At 43.9% G+C, this 14,660-nt stretch overlaps 1 protein-coding gene across 1 annotated transcript in view; it reads right to left on the bottom strand.

Annotated features, from left to right (window-relative positions):
* LOC120058514 (probable ubiquitin carboxyl-terminal hydrolase FAF-X) overlaps nt 1-14,660 on the bottom strand; it is a 75,559-nt gene that overhangs the window by 16,243 nt on the left and 44,656 nt on the right. Inside the window, exons 30-36 of the mRNA XM_039007227.1 lie at nt 9,972-10,118; nt 9,548-9,694; nt 9,082-9,289; nt 8,694-8,914; nt 8,211-8,401; nt 7,802-7,975; nt 3,878-4,019 (exon numbers count right to left, since the gene is read on the bottom strand). Of these exons, the coding sequence (XP_038863155.1) occupies nt 3,878-4,019; nt 7,802-7,975; nt 8,211-8,401; nt 8,694-8,914; nt 9,082-9,289; nt 9,548-9,694; nt 9,972-10,118 (1,230 nt within the window). The remainder of the gene's footprint in view (nt 1-3,877; nt 4,020-7,801; nt 7,976-8,210; nt 8,402-8,693; nt 8,915-9,081; nt 9,290-9,547; nt 9,695-9,971; nt 10,119-14,660) is intronic.

Here is a 14,660-nt window from a genome sequence, read left to right as displayed (position 1 = left end):
TGCTAGCCTTCTACCTATAGGGGGAGGAAGAGGACCAACCTGTTACTGCTGCTAGCCTTCTACCTATAGGGGGAGGAAGAGGACCAACCTGTTACTGCTACTAGTCTTCTACCTATAGGGGGAGGAAGAGGACCAACCTGTTACTGCTACTAGTCTTCTACCTATAGGGGGAGGAAGAGGATCAACCTGTTACTGCTACTAGTCTTCTACCTATAGGGGGAGGAAGAGGACCAACCTGTTACTGCTACTAGTCTTCTACCTATAGGGGGAGGAAGAGGACCAACCTGTTACTGCTACTAGTCTTCTACCTATAGGGGGAGGAAGAGGACCAACCTGTTACTGCTACTAGTCTTCTACCTATAGGGGGAGGAAGAGGACCAACCTGTTTCTGCTACTAGTCTTCTACCTATAGGGGGAGGAAGAGGACCAACCTGTTTCTGCTGCTAGTCTTCTACCTATAGGGGGAGGAAGAGGACCAACCTGTTACTGCTACTAGTCTTCTACCTATAGGGGGAGGAAGAGGACCAACCTGTTACTGCTACTAGTCTTCTACCTATAGGGGGAGGAAGAGGACCAACCTGTTACTGCTACTAGTCTTCTACCTATAGGGGGAGGAAGAGGACCAACCTGTTACTGCTACTAGTCTTCTACCTATAGGGGGAGGAAGAGGACCAACCTGTTACTGCTACTAGTCTACCTATAGGGGGAGGAAGAGGACCAACCTGTTACTGCTACTAGTCTTCTACCTATAGGGGGAGGAAGAGGACCAACCTGTCACTGCTACTAGTCTTCTACCTATAGGGGGAGGAAGAGGACCAACCTGTTTCTGCTACTAGTCTTCTACCTATAGGGGGAGGAAGAGGACCAACCTGTTTCTGCTGCTAGTCTACCTATAGGGGGAGGAAGAGGACCAACCTGTTTCTGCTACTAGTCTTCTACCTATAGGAGGAGGAAGAGGACCAACCTGTTACTGCTACTAGTCTACCTATAGGGGGAGGAAGAGGACCAACCTGTTACTGCTGCTAGCCTTCTACCTATAGGGGGAGGAAGAGGACCAACCTGTTACTGCTGCTAGCCTTCTACCTATAGGGGGAGGAAGAGGACCAACCTGTTACTGCTACTAGCCTTCTACCTATAGGGGGGAGGAAGAGGACCAACCTGTTACTGCTACTAGTCTTCTACCTATAGGGGGAGGAAGAGGACCAACCTGTTACTGCTACTAGTCTTCTACCTATAGGGGGAGGAAGAGGACCAACCTGTTACTGCTGCTAGCCTTCTACCTATAGGGGGGAGGAAGAGGACCAACCTGTTACTGCTACTAGTCTTCTACCTATAGGGGGAGGAAGAGGACCAACCTGTTACTGCTGCTAGCCTTCTACCTATAGGGGGAGGAAGAGGACCAACCTGTTACTGCTACTAGCCTTCTACCCTATAGGGGGAGGAAGAGGACCAACCTGTTACTGCTGCTAGCCTTCTACCTATAGGGGGAGGAAGAGGACCAACCTGTTACTCCTACTAGTCTTCTACCTATAGGGGGAGGAAGAGGACCAACCTGTTACTGCTGCTAGCCTTCTACCTATAGGGGGAGGAAGAGGACCAACCTGTTACTGCTACTAGTCTTCTACCTATAGGGGGAGGAAGAGGACCAACCTGTTACTGCTGCTAGCCTTCTACCTATAGGGGGAGGAAGAGGACCAACCTGTTACTGCTGCTAGTCTTCTACCTATAGGGGGAGGAAGAGGACCAACCTGTTACTCCTACTAGTCTTCTACCTATAGGGGGAGGAAGAGGATCAACCTGTTACTGCTACTAGTCTTCTACCTATTGGGGGAGGAAAAGGACCAACCTGTTACTGCTACTAGTCTTCTACCTATAGGGGGGGGGAAGAGGACCAACCTGTTACTGCTACTAGACTTCTACCTATAGGGGGAGGGGGGGGGGGGGAAGAGGACCAACCTGTTACTCCTACTAGTCTTCTACCTATTGGGGGAGGAAGAGGACCAACCTGTTACTGCTACTAGTCTTCTACCTATTGGGGGAGGAAGAGGACCAACCTGTTACTGCTACTAGTCTTCTACCTATAGGGGGAGGAAGAGGACCAACCTGTTACTGCTACTAGTCTACATATAGGGGGAGGAAGAGGACCAACACGTTCTTGCTACTACCCATGAAATCCTACAGGAAAGTAGAGTGCATTCGGAAAGTATTCAGGCCCCTTGACCTTTTCCCACATTTTGTTACATTACGGCCTTATTCTAAAATTGATTAAAAATTTTTTTTACTCTACACACAACACCCCATAATGACAAAGCAGTTTTTTTTAGACAATTTCTGCAAATGTATTCAAAATAAAAAAACAAATACCTTATGTAAGTATTCAAACCATTTGCTAGAAGACTCCAAAAAGAGCTCAAATGCATCCTGTTTCCATTGAGCATCCTTGAGATGATTCTACAACGTGATTGGAGTCCACCTTTTAGTAAATTCAATTGATTGGACATGATTTGGAAGGCACACACCTGTTTATATAACGGTCCCACAGTTGACAGGGCATGTCAGAGCAAAAACCAAACCATGAGGTCGAAGGATTGTGTCGAGACACAGATGTGGAGAAGAGTACCAAAACATGTCTGCAGCATTGAATGTTCAAGAACAGAGTGGCCTCCATCATTCTTAAAAGGAAGAAGTTTGGAAGCACCAAGACTATTCCAAGAGCTGGCCGCCCAGCCAAACTGAGCAATGATGGTCACTGAGAGCTCCAGAGTTCCTCTGTGGAGATGGGAGAACCTTCCAGAAGGACAACCATCTATGCAGCACTCCACCAATCAGGCCTTTATAGTAGAGTGGCCAGACTGAAGCCATTCCTCAGTAAAAGGCACATGACAGCCTCTCTTGGCGTTTGCCAAAAGGCACCTAAAGGACTTTCAGACAAATGAGAAACAAGATTCTCTGGTCTGATGAAACCAAGACTGAACTCTTTGGCCTGAATGCCAAACGTCACGTCTGGAGGTTACCTGGCACCATCCCTACGGTGAAGCATGTTGGTGGAAGCATCATGCTGTGGGGATCTTTTTCAGCGGCAGGGACTGGGAGACCATGAACGGAGCAAAGTACAGAGAGATACTTGATGAAAACCTGCTCCAGAGCTCTCAGGAACTCAGACTGGGGCCAAGACAACGCAGGAGTGGCTTCGGGACAAGACTATGAATGTCCTTGAATGGCCAGGCCAGAGCACGGAATTGAACCCGATCGAACATCTATGGAGAGACCTGAAAATAGCTGTGCAGCGACACTCCCCATCCAGCCTGACAGAGCTTGAGAGGATCTGCAGAGAAGAATGGGAGAAACTTCCCAAATACAGGTGTGCCAAGCTTGTAGCGTCATACCCAAGAAGACTTGAGGCTGTAATCGCTGCCAAAGGTGCTTCAACAAAGTACTGAGTAAAGGGTCTGAATACTTATGTAAATGTGATCCTTTTTTAAAATTTATTTTTTATACATTTACAAAACTTTCTAAAAACCAGTTTCTCTCTTTGTCATTATGGGGCAGTGTGTAGATTGATAACGGGAAAAAAACAATTTAATCCATTTTAGAATAAGGCTGTAACGTAACCAAATGTGCAAAAGTCAAGGGGTCTGAATACTTTCCGAATGCACTGTAGCTGGTTGGAAAAAGATGTGACTAGAATATATTATTTGGAGTGGTTCAGAAAGAGACTACACAGTAGACCTACCACAGTTAAACAATCAAACAGCTGTATGCTACAGAGCAGGACTACCCCAGTTAGGTCAGCCATCTCTGGCTCCTGAACAGAGTTCTGATAACAGACATCAGCATTCACGTCGCTGACTAATCAGGCCAAAGTGAGTTGTCTCACCTTCTTGTTACACTTCTCACAGTGGTATGCGTTGGCTCCCTCCAGCAGGTCTCCTTTGACATACTGCTCCATAGAGTCCAACAGGTTCTGGTGGTTCCTGATGTCTACATTCAGAGTGGTGAACGACTCCTCACACTCATATCTGGAGCACGCACACATGCACAGACACGCACACACAGACACACAGTATCCACATAAGTTACCACCAACACTGTAGCAGCCTCATATTAAACCTAGGGCTCAGGGCGATATATCGAATTAATTTGATTAATTCTAATATATGTTTTTGCGCGATATTCCAAATGCCTGTATCGCAAGAATCAAGGTTATTTTGTATTTTTATGAGCGTTTATGTCCGCTTGTTCTCATGTTGTATTTTTGGTCCTGTCTCCGCCCCTCTGTGCTGTGTTCACCTTCCCATTTACACCAGAGATCTGTATAAATGACCAGATGCACGTTTCCGCCCTAACAGTGTGAGTTGTTGTCCCAAAGGCGCGAAGGCAGGCGACAAGCTTAGGTAAATTTCAGTTCGCCTCTTTTTCTATGGTTTACACACACACACACACACACCAAGCACCTCCCCCTGCCTCTCACGCCAACAGAGTTCTGACAAGCGGTTTCAACTCGCTATTTGCATTTTAGGTTTGGTCCAACAGAATTGGTCAGATGGACACCAAAACACATTGAGATATTATTTTACTGTAATAGAGAAGTTAAAAGGGGTATTGTTAGACAAGTTATGTCTCAACTACTCAAAATGTGCGCAGAGTAGACACTACTAAAACGAGAGTATAAATGAACATTAAATCTGGAAAATGAATGCTCAGTTTGTCACTAGCAGCATTTTAGACAAAGACTGTTATACTAGCTGTCTAGTTTGTTTTATGAATGTGCAATAAGTATAAAACACAATTACATAAGGAATTGGCAACTCGTTCTCATTCTGAGAAACAAGGTAGGCCACTTGATTTCAACATCTGAACCAAGTGGACAGGCTAACATGCTTTTCAAACAGTTGGAGACAGACAGAAGGGCATGTTCATAACAACTCAACTGTTACACCTTGTTAGCAAATAGAGCCAAGTTGGCTAAACTTGAAATATAAAGATTAGCTGGCTAATCACTAGCACGAGGGCTTGAGAGACTGTTGATGAGACCTGTGTTCATTTTTTGTAGCCTAATACCTGCTACAAGAAGTTAATTATTTGTCAATGTGCATTATGCATGGTTCTAGATACATTTGTAACAAAAAAGTGATTATCATAGACTTGAGAGCCAGATCAGTGATTATTGCACCAAAAAAAAAGCAGGTTAAACTATTTTGATAAAATAATTCAATTATTGGTGGTCTTATGGTTGTGGAAGGCTTATATTTAGCCTAGGTGTAACTCACAAGCCCTGAATTCAGTAGATTATTGCTGACTGTTAGAAATGCTGTTTATTTGACAATTAAATTGTACAACCAAGCTTATTTAAAATTAGATATACAATTGAACTCAGAAGTTTACACACCTTAGCCAAATACATTTAAACTCAGTTTCACAATTCCTGACATTTAATCCTAGTAAAACTTGCCTCTTAGGTCAGTTAGGATCACCACTTTATTTTAAGAATGTGAAATGTCAGAATAATAGTAGAGAGAATGATTTATTTCTTTCATCACATTCCCAGTGGGTCAGAAGTTTACATACACTCAATTAGTATTTGGTAGCATTGCCTTTAAATTGTTTAACTTGGGTCAAACGCTTTGGGTAGCCTTCCACAAGCTTCCCACAATAAGTTGGGTGAATTTTGGCCCATTCCTCCTGACAGAGCTGGTTTAACTCAGTCAGGTTTGTAGGCCTCCTTGCTCACACACGCTTTTTCAGTTCTGCCCACACATTTTCTATAGGCTTGAGGTCAGGGCTTTGTGATGGCCACTCCAATACCTTTGTTGTCCTTAAGCCATTTTGCCACAACTTTGGAAGTATGCTTGGGGTCATTGTCCATTTGGAAGACCCATTTGGAACCAAGCTTGAACTTCCTGACTGATGTCTTAAGATGTTGCTTCAAATTATCCACATCATTTTCCTGCCTCATGAAGCCATCTATTTTGTGAAGTCCCTCCTGCAGCAAAGCACCCCCACAACATGATGCTGCCACCCCCGTGCTTCACGGTTGGGATGGTGTTCTTAGGCTTGCAAGCTTCCCCCTTTCTCCTCCAAACATAACGATGGTCATTATGGCCAAACAGTTCTATTTTTGTTTCATTAAACCAGAGGATATTTCTCCAAAAAGTATGATCTTTGTCCCCATGTGCAGTTGCAAACCGTAGTCTGGCTTCTTCCTTGCTGAGCGGCCTTTCAGGTTATGTCAACATAGGATTAGTTTTACTATGGATATAGATACTTTTGTACCCGTTTCCTCCAGCATTTTCACAAGGTCCTTTGCTGTTGTTCTGGGATTGATTTGCACTTCTCGCACCAAAGTACGTTCATCTCTAGGAGACAGAACGCGTCTCCTTCCTGAGCGATATGACGGCTGCGTGGTCCCATGGTGTTTATACTTGTGTACTATTGTTTGTACAGATGAACGTGGTACCTTCAGGCATTTGGAAATTGCTCCCAAGGATGAACCAGACTTGTGGATGTCTACCATTTTTTGTCAAGCAAATAGGCACTGCGTTTGAAGGTAGGCCTTGAAAAACATCCACAGGTACACCTCCAATTGACTCAAATCATGTCAATTAGCCTATCAGAAGCTTCTAAAGCCATGACACCAGTTTCTGGAAAAATGTTTATCCTACCACTGATTTCAATGGCTGGCACTTTTATAATAGGGCGAAATCGTACCTGATTGCAGTTCCTAGGGCTTCCACTAGACGTCAACAGTCTTTAGAAAGGGTTTCAGGCTGGTTTTTGGAAAAATGAGCCAGAAATTGTAGTTTTTCTAGGTGGCTCCCATTTTGGCTGTAGTGTTTCAAAGCTATAAAATTAGTGCGCGTTCTTTGGTATTTTTCTCCGGTAGACAATAACGATTCTCAGTCTTAAATTTTATAGTTTATTTGCGTATTAGGGTACCTAAGGTTTGATTATAAACGTTGATTGACTTGTTTGGATAAGTTTATTGGTAACGTTTGGAATTCATTTTGTATGCATTTTGAAGGAGGGAAACCGAGTGGATTATTGACTGAAGCGCGCCAGCTAAACTGAGTTTTTATGGATATAAAAAAGGACATTATCGAACAAAAGGACCATTTGTAACGTAACTGGGACCTTTTGGAGTGCCAACAGAAGATCTTCAAAGGTAAGGCATATATTATATCGCTATTTCTGACTTTTGTGTCGCAACTCCCTGGTTGAAAATGATTTGTTATGCATGTGTGTGCTGGGCGCTGTCCTCAGATAATCGCATGGTTTGCTTTCACCGTAAAGCCTTTTTGAAATCTGACATGGCAGCTGGATTAACAACAAGTTAAGCTTTATTTTGATGTATTGCACTTGTGATTTCATGAAAGTTCAATATTTATAGTAATTTAATTTGAATTTGGCGCTCTGCAATTTCACCGGAAGTTTTCGAAATGGGACACTAGCGTCCCACTGATCCGCAAGAAGAAATTTGTCGAGTGGTTGAAAAACAAGTTAACGATTCCAACCTAAGTGTATGTAAACTTCCGACTTCAACTGTAGATCGTGAATCGCCCAAATCGAGATATGATTGTTATGTCATATCGCCCAGCTCTAATTAAACCACTACAAACAATCTCCCTCTGTGCAGAAATTGACATTTTCAAATCAATTATCCTGAGGTGCGCTAACAATAAGGATTAGTCCATGCTGCCCCTATACCTGATCTCAAATCAGTTTCACATAATCCCCTCTAATGGTTAATATTATGACTATAACTGATTTCAGATATTTTCCTAAGGCGCGGTTTGTGTGTTACCTATGTGGGCACCCCTGGCAGATCTTCTGGTCGGCGAAGGATCCCCCCAGCACCTTGCTAAGCATGGCCGGGTGACCCAGGGCCTTCAGAGCCTCGTCCAGACTGTCCACTAGGGAGTTGAAGAACTCCAGGGCATCGTGCTGCTCTCGCAGGTTCACCGGCTCACCCCATAACCTACAGAAGGGGAGGGGTTGAGGTTAAGTGGGTGAGGTTAGAAGAGATGGTGGGAGATGAGGGAAAGGTGCAGAGTAGCACTTTTGGGACTAAACCATTGGTTCCATTGTACAGGGCAAACTAAATCCAGCGTAGGTCAAGTATTTGATCGTATTTAACATACTGGTACATATTTGACCCATATTTTTCCTGCCAAACCAGGTAAATCAATCTCTCCTCTCCAGTCTCCACTGACCTGAACTGTTTCCAGAAGCCCCGGGGTACGTAGTACTGCAGTCTGGAGGAGGCCAGGTGACCAAAGATGACCTGCAGGTGGCGCAGCACCCCAATGTTGTACTCCTTCCTGTCCTCCGACTTACTGAGCAACGGCTTGTCGTCAAACTGGTGGTTATAGCTAAACACCTCATCCCGTGGGTCTGCGTTACTCTGTAGGGGGCCGAGGGACACAGAGTTAAGCTGGGTCCTGTTCATTAGGACACAATGGGGAAAAAACATTTCAAACCACACACAGTGTGTAAATGAAAACACCCCACATGACCAGTGCCATGAAAGTGTCTCAGCTAAGGAGTTGATTTCAGATTATGATTAAACTATGAATGATTAAACTATGAATGCCTGACAGTATCAACTGCAGTTTTTTAAATGAAGCAGACGAAACACGGATCAACCAACAAACAATTAAAACGTCAATCCTATGACCAAACCAGTTCCTTGTTACCTCGCTCTCCTGCTTCTCGTCGCCGGACATGTCATCGTCCACGTCGGTGCCGGTGCCCTCGATGGCCAGGATTCCGTCGCGGATGGGAGGGATCATGTAGAGCTGCTGGATGACTGAGTTCATGTAGCAGGTGGCCCCAGCGTTCTTCAGTCCCACAAAGCCTTTAGTGGGCCGCGGCCCCACCGGAGGGAGATACTCCCACTCTGTCAGAGCCTCACAACCTGTTGATCAAACAGCGACAATAATATTTATATGTGGTATTCCCACCTGACAGGGGAGGCAATGACCTGGGTCAAATGTCTCAAATATTTTGAGGTAGGCTTCACTTGGAGCTTCCATTGGTTCCACTGTACATGGCAAAAAAAAAAATCAATGAATCTATCAATACCTAGGTAGTACATGTCAGTGAGCATGTTGACGATCTGCTTGAGGTTCCAGACACAGCTCACTGACAGAGCCACCAGCAGCTCGAAGCCTGCGTTGATGGAGGCAGGGCTGCTACAGACAGGGATGGCCTGCTCCGTAGGGAACTCCCCACTCTTCATGTACTGCAGGTACACGTTAGACGCTGGGAAGATGAAGTCGTCTATCAACTCCTGGAGAGAAGGGAGAGAGAGATAGGGACAGAGTTAATACAGGGTAAGAAAGTAACATTTACTGCTTGCAACATTTATTTCAGCCACATTCAGATGTGAAGATCAATATTTTTTGTTGTTTTAGCGTTGTTTATCACTACATAAGATCATGCTGGAAGCTGTTGGTTGTCGAGGGCCAAGTTCAGCCTCCGGGCCCCACTAATGTCGTTGAATAAGTAGAAAGATTCAATTCAATACAAAATGGATGTGCCAGCCTACCTTGATGAGGTTGGCTCCTCCATTCTCACAGCCGATGTAGTACTTCTTCTCTGGTGTCTGGAAGGCCAGCAGCTCCTTGGTAACTCCGATGTGTCCCTCCAGGATGGTCTCCTCAACGCCCGTCTCCCCTGTCCTCTTCACCTCATCCTGGGACACACGCACGCAGAGACACACACGCACAGACGTCACAACCAGGGTCTTATTCATTAAGCACCAATCAGAAGCAAACAGAGGGACTACATGGACTTGTCGTATAACAACCGCTTGCTTTGTTGTTTTCCGTTGATTAACATTCTGCTGTGTGCCCTAATGAATACAGCCAAGCTCTGAACGAGGCCTAGAATCTCGGCCATTAACCTCTACACAAAGCTCAGGGCGGTTATTCACTATTACACAACATCAGGGTTGAACAACGTAGTCGTACCCTGATCTTCTTGAGCCAGTCAATCTCATTGTTGAGCAACACCTCTGCGTTGGGCAGGTTGATGTTGCTGTTGTAGGCGTAGTTCAGGAGGTGCCTGAGCAGGGTGAAGTAGTCCCCAGCATGCTTGGCCCGCTCTTTAGCTGTGCTCTGGAAGACAAGTCAATTAACATTAGTATAGGGTGCCCAATCAAAAACACCATATTTTAACCAATGGGTAAAATAATGTTAATTGTGTCGATAGTCCTTTTAGGAAAACCAAATGGTCCAAACCTCATGTCGCTATCACAATCCGTTCAAAAGATATTGGAGTTTTTACCCTTGTAGGAAGGTCTAAATTAGGGCGACTAAAATCAATGGAGGCCAGAGAAAAAAGGTGGTTAAAAACCTGGAAAATATCATGGCGTCAGCGATGCTGGGAGAGAATTAAGGCTACCTGACAGGCTTACTATTCAACTCATCTTTCTTAAATCCGGAGGACATAAAACAACATATAGAGACAGGTAAGATCGATATCATTGAGACATTACATGTAGTATTTTCATATTTTAGTATACACTGTTCATATTAATGCCAAGTTTGAAAAAAATAACAGGACTTTTTACAAAAACAAGCTTATCATCTCTGTGAAATTTCAACGGAACACTGAGCGTACCGCAAACTTTTTATTTTCAAAGCTTTTTACATTTAATTCAGCTTGTGTCTTGCTAATTCTGCTATTTGCAACCCATGGGGATAAAAATTGGAATACGACGACCACAAAACGCAAAATCCTCCAACGTTCAAACAAGAAAGCGGCACCTCTGTCAACAGAGCTCAGTGCTTAATTAACGGATGTATTAGGTTAGGTTAACGATTTGTTAAGAGAATGATCCCACTGAACGATTCAGAACACGAAGATGTCTTGGTAAATTGTATTTTATAACATAAGGAAGTTAAAGTGTCATCCCCAAAGCGCGTTTTCAACCACTCTGGGCAGAGTGGGCGGACACCCTAATTAGTGCTGTGCTTTACACATGTATTAACTTGCAGGTTGTTTACTGGATCAAAATGAGGTGTGGTGGGGGCGTGGCTAGAGCTGTGGTGGTCCTGAAATTTTGTCAGCCCATGATTGTCAAGCAAATAACTTCCAGTCTCACGCTAATTTAACGTTAATTAACAAACACATTTAGCATCTCTTGGCTTCCACGCATAGCCTACAAGCCACTGATGCAGACCTTAGGAACATCTACATTTTAAAAAGTCTAATAAATCCATGTAATATAGCCTATGCCATCACAATAAATCCATTATTTGTGTTGGACAGGTCTAAAAAAACAACAACATGATATTAAGAAAAATGTAGTCTCATTAACAAATTGACAAGCACTTGATAATGCCTCAAATTTCCCGGCGGCATCCCCTTTTTAGGTAATCTGGTCTTTCTCAGAGGCTACAAGTGAAGACCGACACGTCGGGGACGCAACTGCACGCGTCCTTATCCAATTCCGAGGTGCATATTGAAGATATTGGAAGAACTGTCCACCTTTACTTTTCGTCGGCCAACAAGATGAGTAGGCCTAACGAACAGCAAAAGCACTAGCATGTCAATCTACTATCTCCCATAGTACAACAGTTGACCTATTCTATTCTGTGCACAAAATATTCCAAACATCCCAAATTAATACAACCACTCGCATCAGAAAAAACTTTAAGTAATGTGGCTGATGCAACAGATCAGAACGTTTAGCTTAAAATGTTGATAGCCTAATAGTTTATTTCTTCACATTATAAACCGAGCAATGCACACATGGCAGTAGGCTAAAAGCACAAATGTTCCATTAGCGGGAAAACACCATTCTCAAAAATGACTGCAAATGCAATTATCCATAAAATGCTTTTATTATTAAGGTGCATTTTTATGGTGAAAATGATCTTCCCCAAACTTGAAACTCACGTGCTGCGCATGTATGCCAGTTAGGTTTTACACCTGTTGTACTGCGGATTAACGTGCTTCAATTTAAGAAGTTATTTATTTGGCCACTTTAGTTGTGATACAAACCTTATCAAAACATATAGGGCTATGGGCTAGGCTACATGAGATGTGCGACTATGATTTGAAAAAGTAAAAAATAAAATAAATGCATTTGCTGTTTCTTGCCTTACTGCACACAAGCTGGGCATCATTCACAAGTTATATCTCATTTATAAGTGATAGGCTAATATTGTCACCCATCAGACTATTCTTGATGTAATCTTGTCTGTACATATACTAAATAATATATGTGACATTTGTTTCGATTTAGAATGGACCATTATCATGCACCTGTCTCGAAACGTACGGGGGGGGGGGGGAAAAATACACGTAATCTATGCACTCAAATAGCTGATGGAGGACACTTTCCCGTGGTTAATTTTCATGCCAGCCAGGTGGGCTACTGTTGTAAAGAGAAGCAATGTACTTAATATTAGGAAAGTTGAGAAATAAATACAGTAGGCCTAGCCTACAGCAAGCTGATAGAAGTCTCCTATTTTTAATAGAGGCCATCACTTTTTTCTCACGCAATTGCATAGCCTATAGAAATGTTGAGTAACATGAGCTCTCATGAAGTGTTTGATTAGAGGTTTGATTACATTTGCATTGACGTCAAAGTGATTAGAGGGACAATAGAGTTCTGAGTACCAGACAGTTATCAAGTTTGGTAGGCTACTAATGACCATCAGCAGCATCAGGGCTTGGAGAAAACCAATTACCGTGACTAAACGATCATGTGGAATTTGACTGCCGTCATGATTCGTGACCGTCAGTGTGGCGGTAATACGATCACCGTAAAAGCCCTAGGCGTGGCCAAGGGTGTGGTCACAGACCTAGAATTTTTGAGGCCCTCCTCTTGGCCGCAGAGACAAAATGTTGCTGTTTTAAAGCTAGTTTCTTGCAATTACACACATTTTGTCATGGGGCTGAGAGAACATTTTTCCTGCAATTCAACACATTTTGCAATTGTTCTTATGCTATCTGAGTGACTCAAACATCATTACAAAATCAAAGGGGACTCCATGTTATGACAAAAAAAATTATGCATTGAGATATTTTGACTTTAGAATTGTCTAGCTATGATTGACCTTGTCTAGCTAGATGACCTTATAAAAAAGATAGCCCTATCTTTTCTACATACTTTATATTTTGTGTCATTTAAGTCTACACTGAAAACATTACCATATTAAAATTGGAATAAAGCTGGTATTACTTCCTCAAAAATGAATCTAAGACAACTCAAGAAATCTAATTAAATATTGACGTTTTTGCCAAGGAGGTTTTAGTTACACAATAATACATCTAGCTAAGGTGTTTGGTGCAGTATTTTTCAAGTAAAAACATGTGAAATGTCTTAGGTAAACAAAGTCAGATCTGCTGGGCAGGTCTGTCTCACTGTCTGTGTGTCGTGTTAGCGGGCAAGTGAGCATTGACGAAATCAAAAACCAACCCTCAAGCAAGTCATGACGAACTCACTTACAAAATTCAGTTTTGGACGAGAATGACTTTAGGACCGAAATAATCCTATTTACACCTTGTAGTAAATTTACACTAGAATAAATGTTTGCGCTTCAAAGATCTGTTGAAAAGCCAGGAAAACCAATTAACAGCTTTCTAAACACCTCCTTCATACTTCCATCCTCCCCTTCATTTGAAGTATCACTGCACTGACATTGCTGATAGGTGAAAGCTATGATAGAAGCTTTTCTTCTTATTATTATTTGGGAGTTACTTCAACGAATTAAGGCAGTAAGGGTACATTCAATCTATTTTAACAGGGCCATAATTGCAGTGATCATAATGAACATTTCAAAGCACTCATGTAAGAGAGAGGTGCGGCTACGTACACCCAGCACAGTGAAGAGAGAGGTGCGGCTACGTACCCCCAGCACAGTGAAGAGAGAGGTGCTGCTACGTACCCCCAGCACAGTGAAGAGAGAGGTGCTGCTACGTACCCCCAGCACAGTGAAGAGAGAGGTGCTGCTACGTACCCCCAGCACAGTGAAGAGAGAGGTGCAGCTACGTACCCCCAGCACAGTAAAGAGAGAGGTGCTGCTACATACCCCCAGCACAGTGAAGAGAGAGGTGCTGCTACGTACCCCCAGCACAGTGAAGAGAGAGGTGCTGCTACGTACCCCCAGCACAGTGAAGAGAGAGGTGCTGCTACGTACCCCCAGCACAGTGAAGAGAGAGGTGCTGCTACGTACCCCCAGCACAGTGAAGAGAGAGGTGCTGCTACGTACCCCCAGCATAGTGAAGAGAGAGGTGCTGCTACGTACCCCCAGCACAGTGAAGAGAGAGGTGCTGCTACGTACCCTCAGCACAGTAAAGAGAGAGGTGCTGCTACGTACCCCCAGCACAGTGGAGATAGGTGCGGCTACGTACCCCCAGCACAGTGAAGAGAGAGGTGCTGCTACGTACCCCCAGCACAGTAAAGAGAGAGGTGCTGCTAGGTACCCCCAGCACAGTAAAGAGAGAGGTGCTGCTACGTATCCCCAGCACAGTGAAGAGAGAGGTGCTGCTACGTACCCCCAGCACAGTGAAGAGAGAGGTGCTGCTACGTATCCCCAGCACAGTGAAGAGAGGTGCTGCTACGTACCCCCAGCACAGTGAAGAGAGAGGTGCTGCTACGTACCCCCAGCTCAGTGAAGAGAGAGGTGCTGCTACGTACCCCCAGC

The sequence above is a fragment of the Salvelinus namaycush genome, chromosome 13 (genome assembly GCF_016432855.1).
Source record: "Salvelinus namaycush isolate Seneca chromosome 13, SaNama_1.0, whole genome shotgun sequence".
NCBI classification, from domain to species: domain Eukaryota; kingdom Metazoa; phylum Chordata; class Actinopteri; order Salmoniformes; family Salmonidae; genus Salvelinus; species Salvelinus namaycush.
The sequence above is the reverse complement of the archived record's forward strand: the minus strand, read 5'-3'. Positions and strand labels throughout refer to the sequence as shown.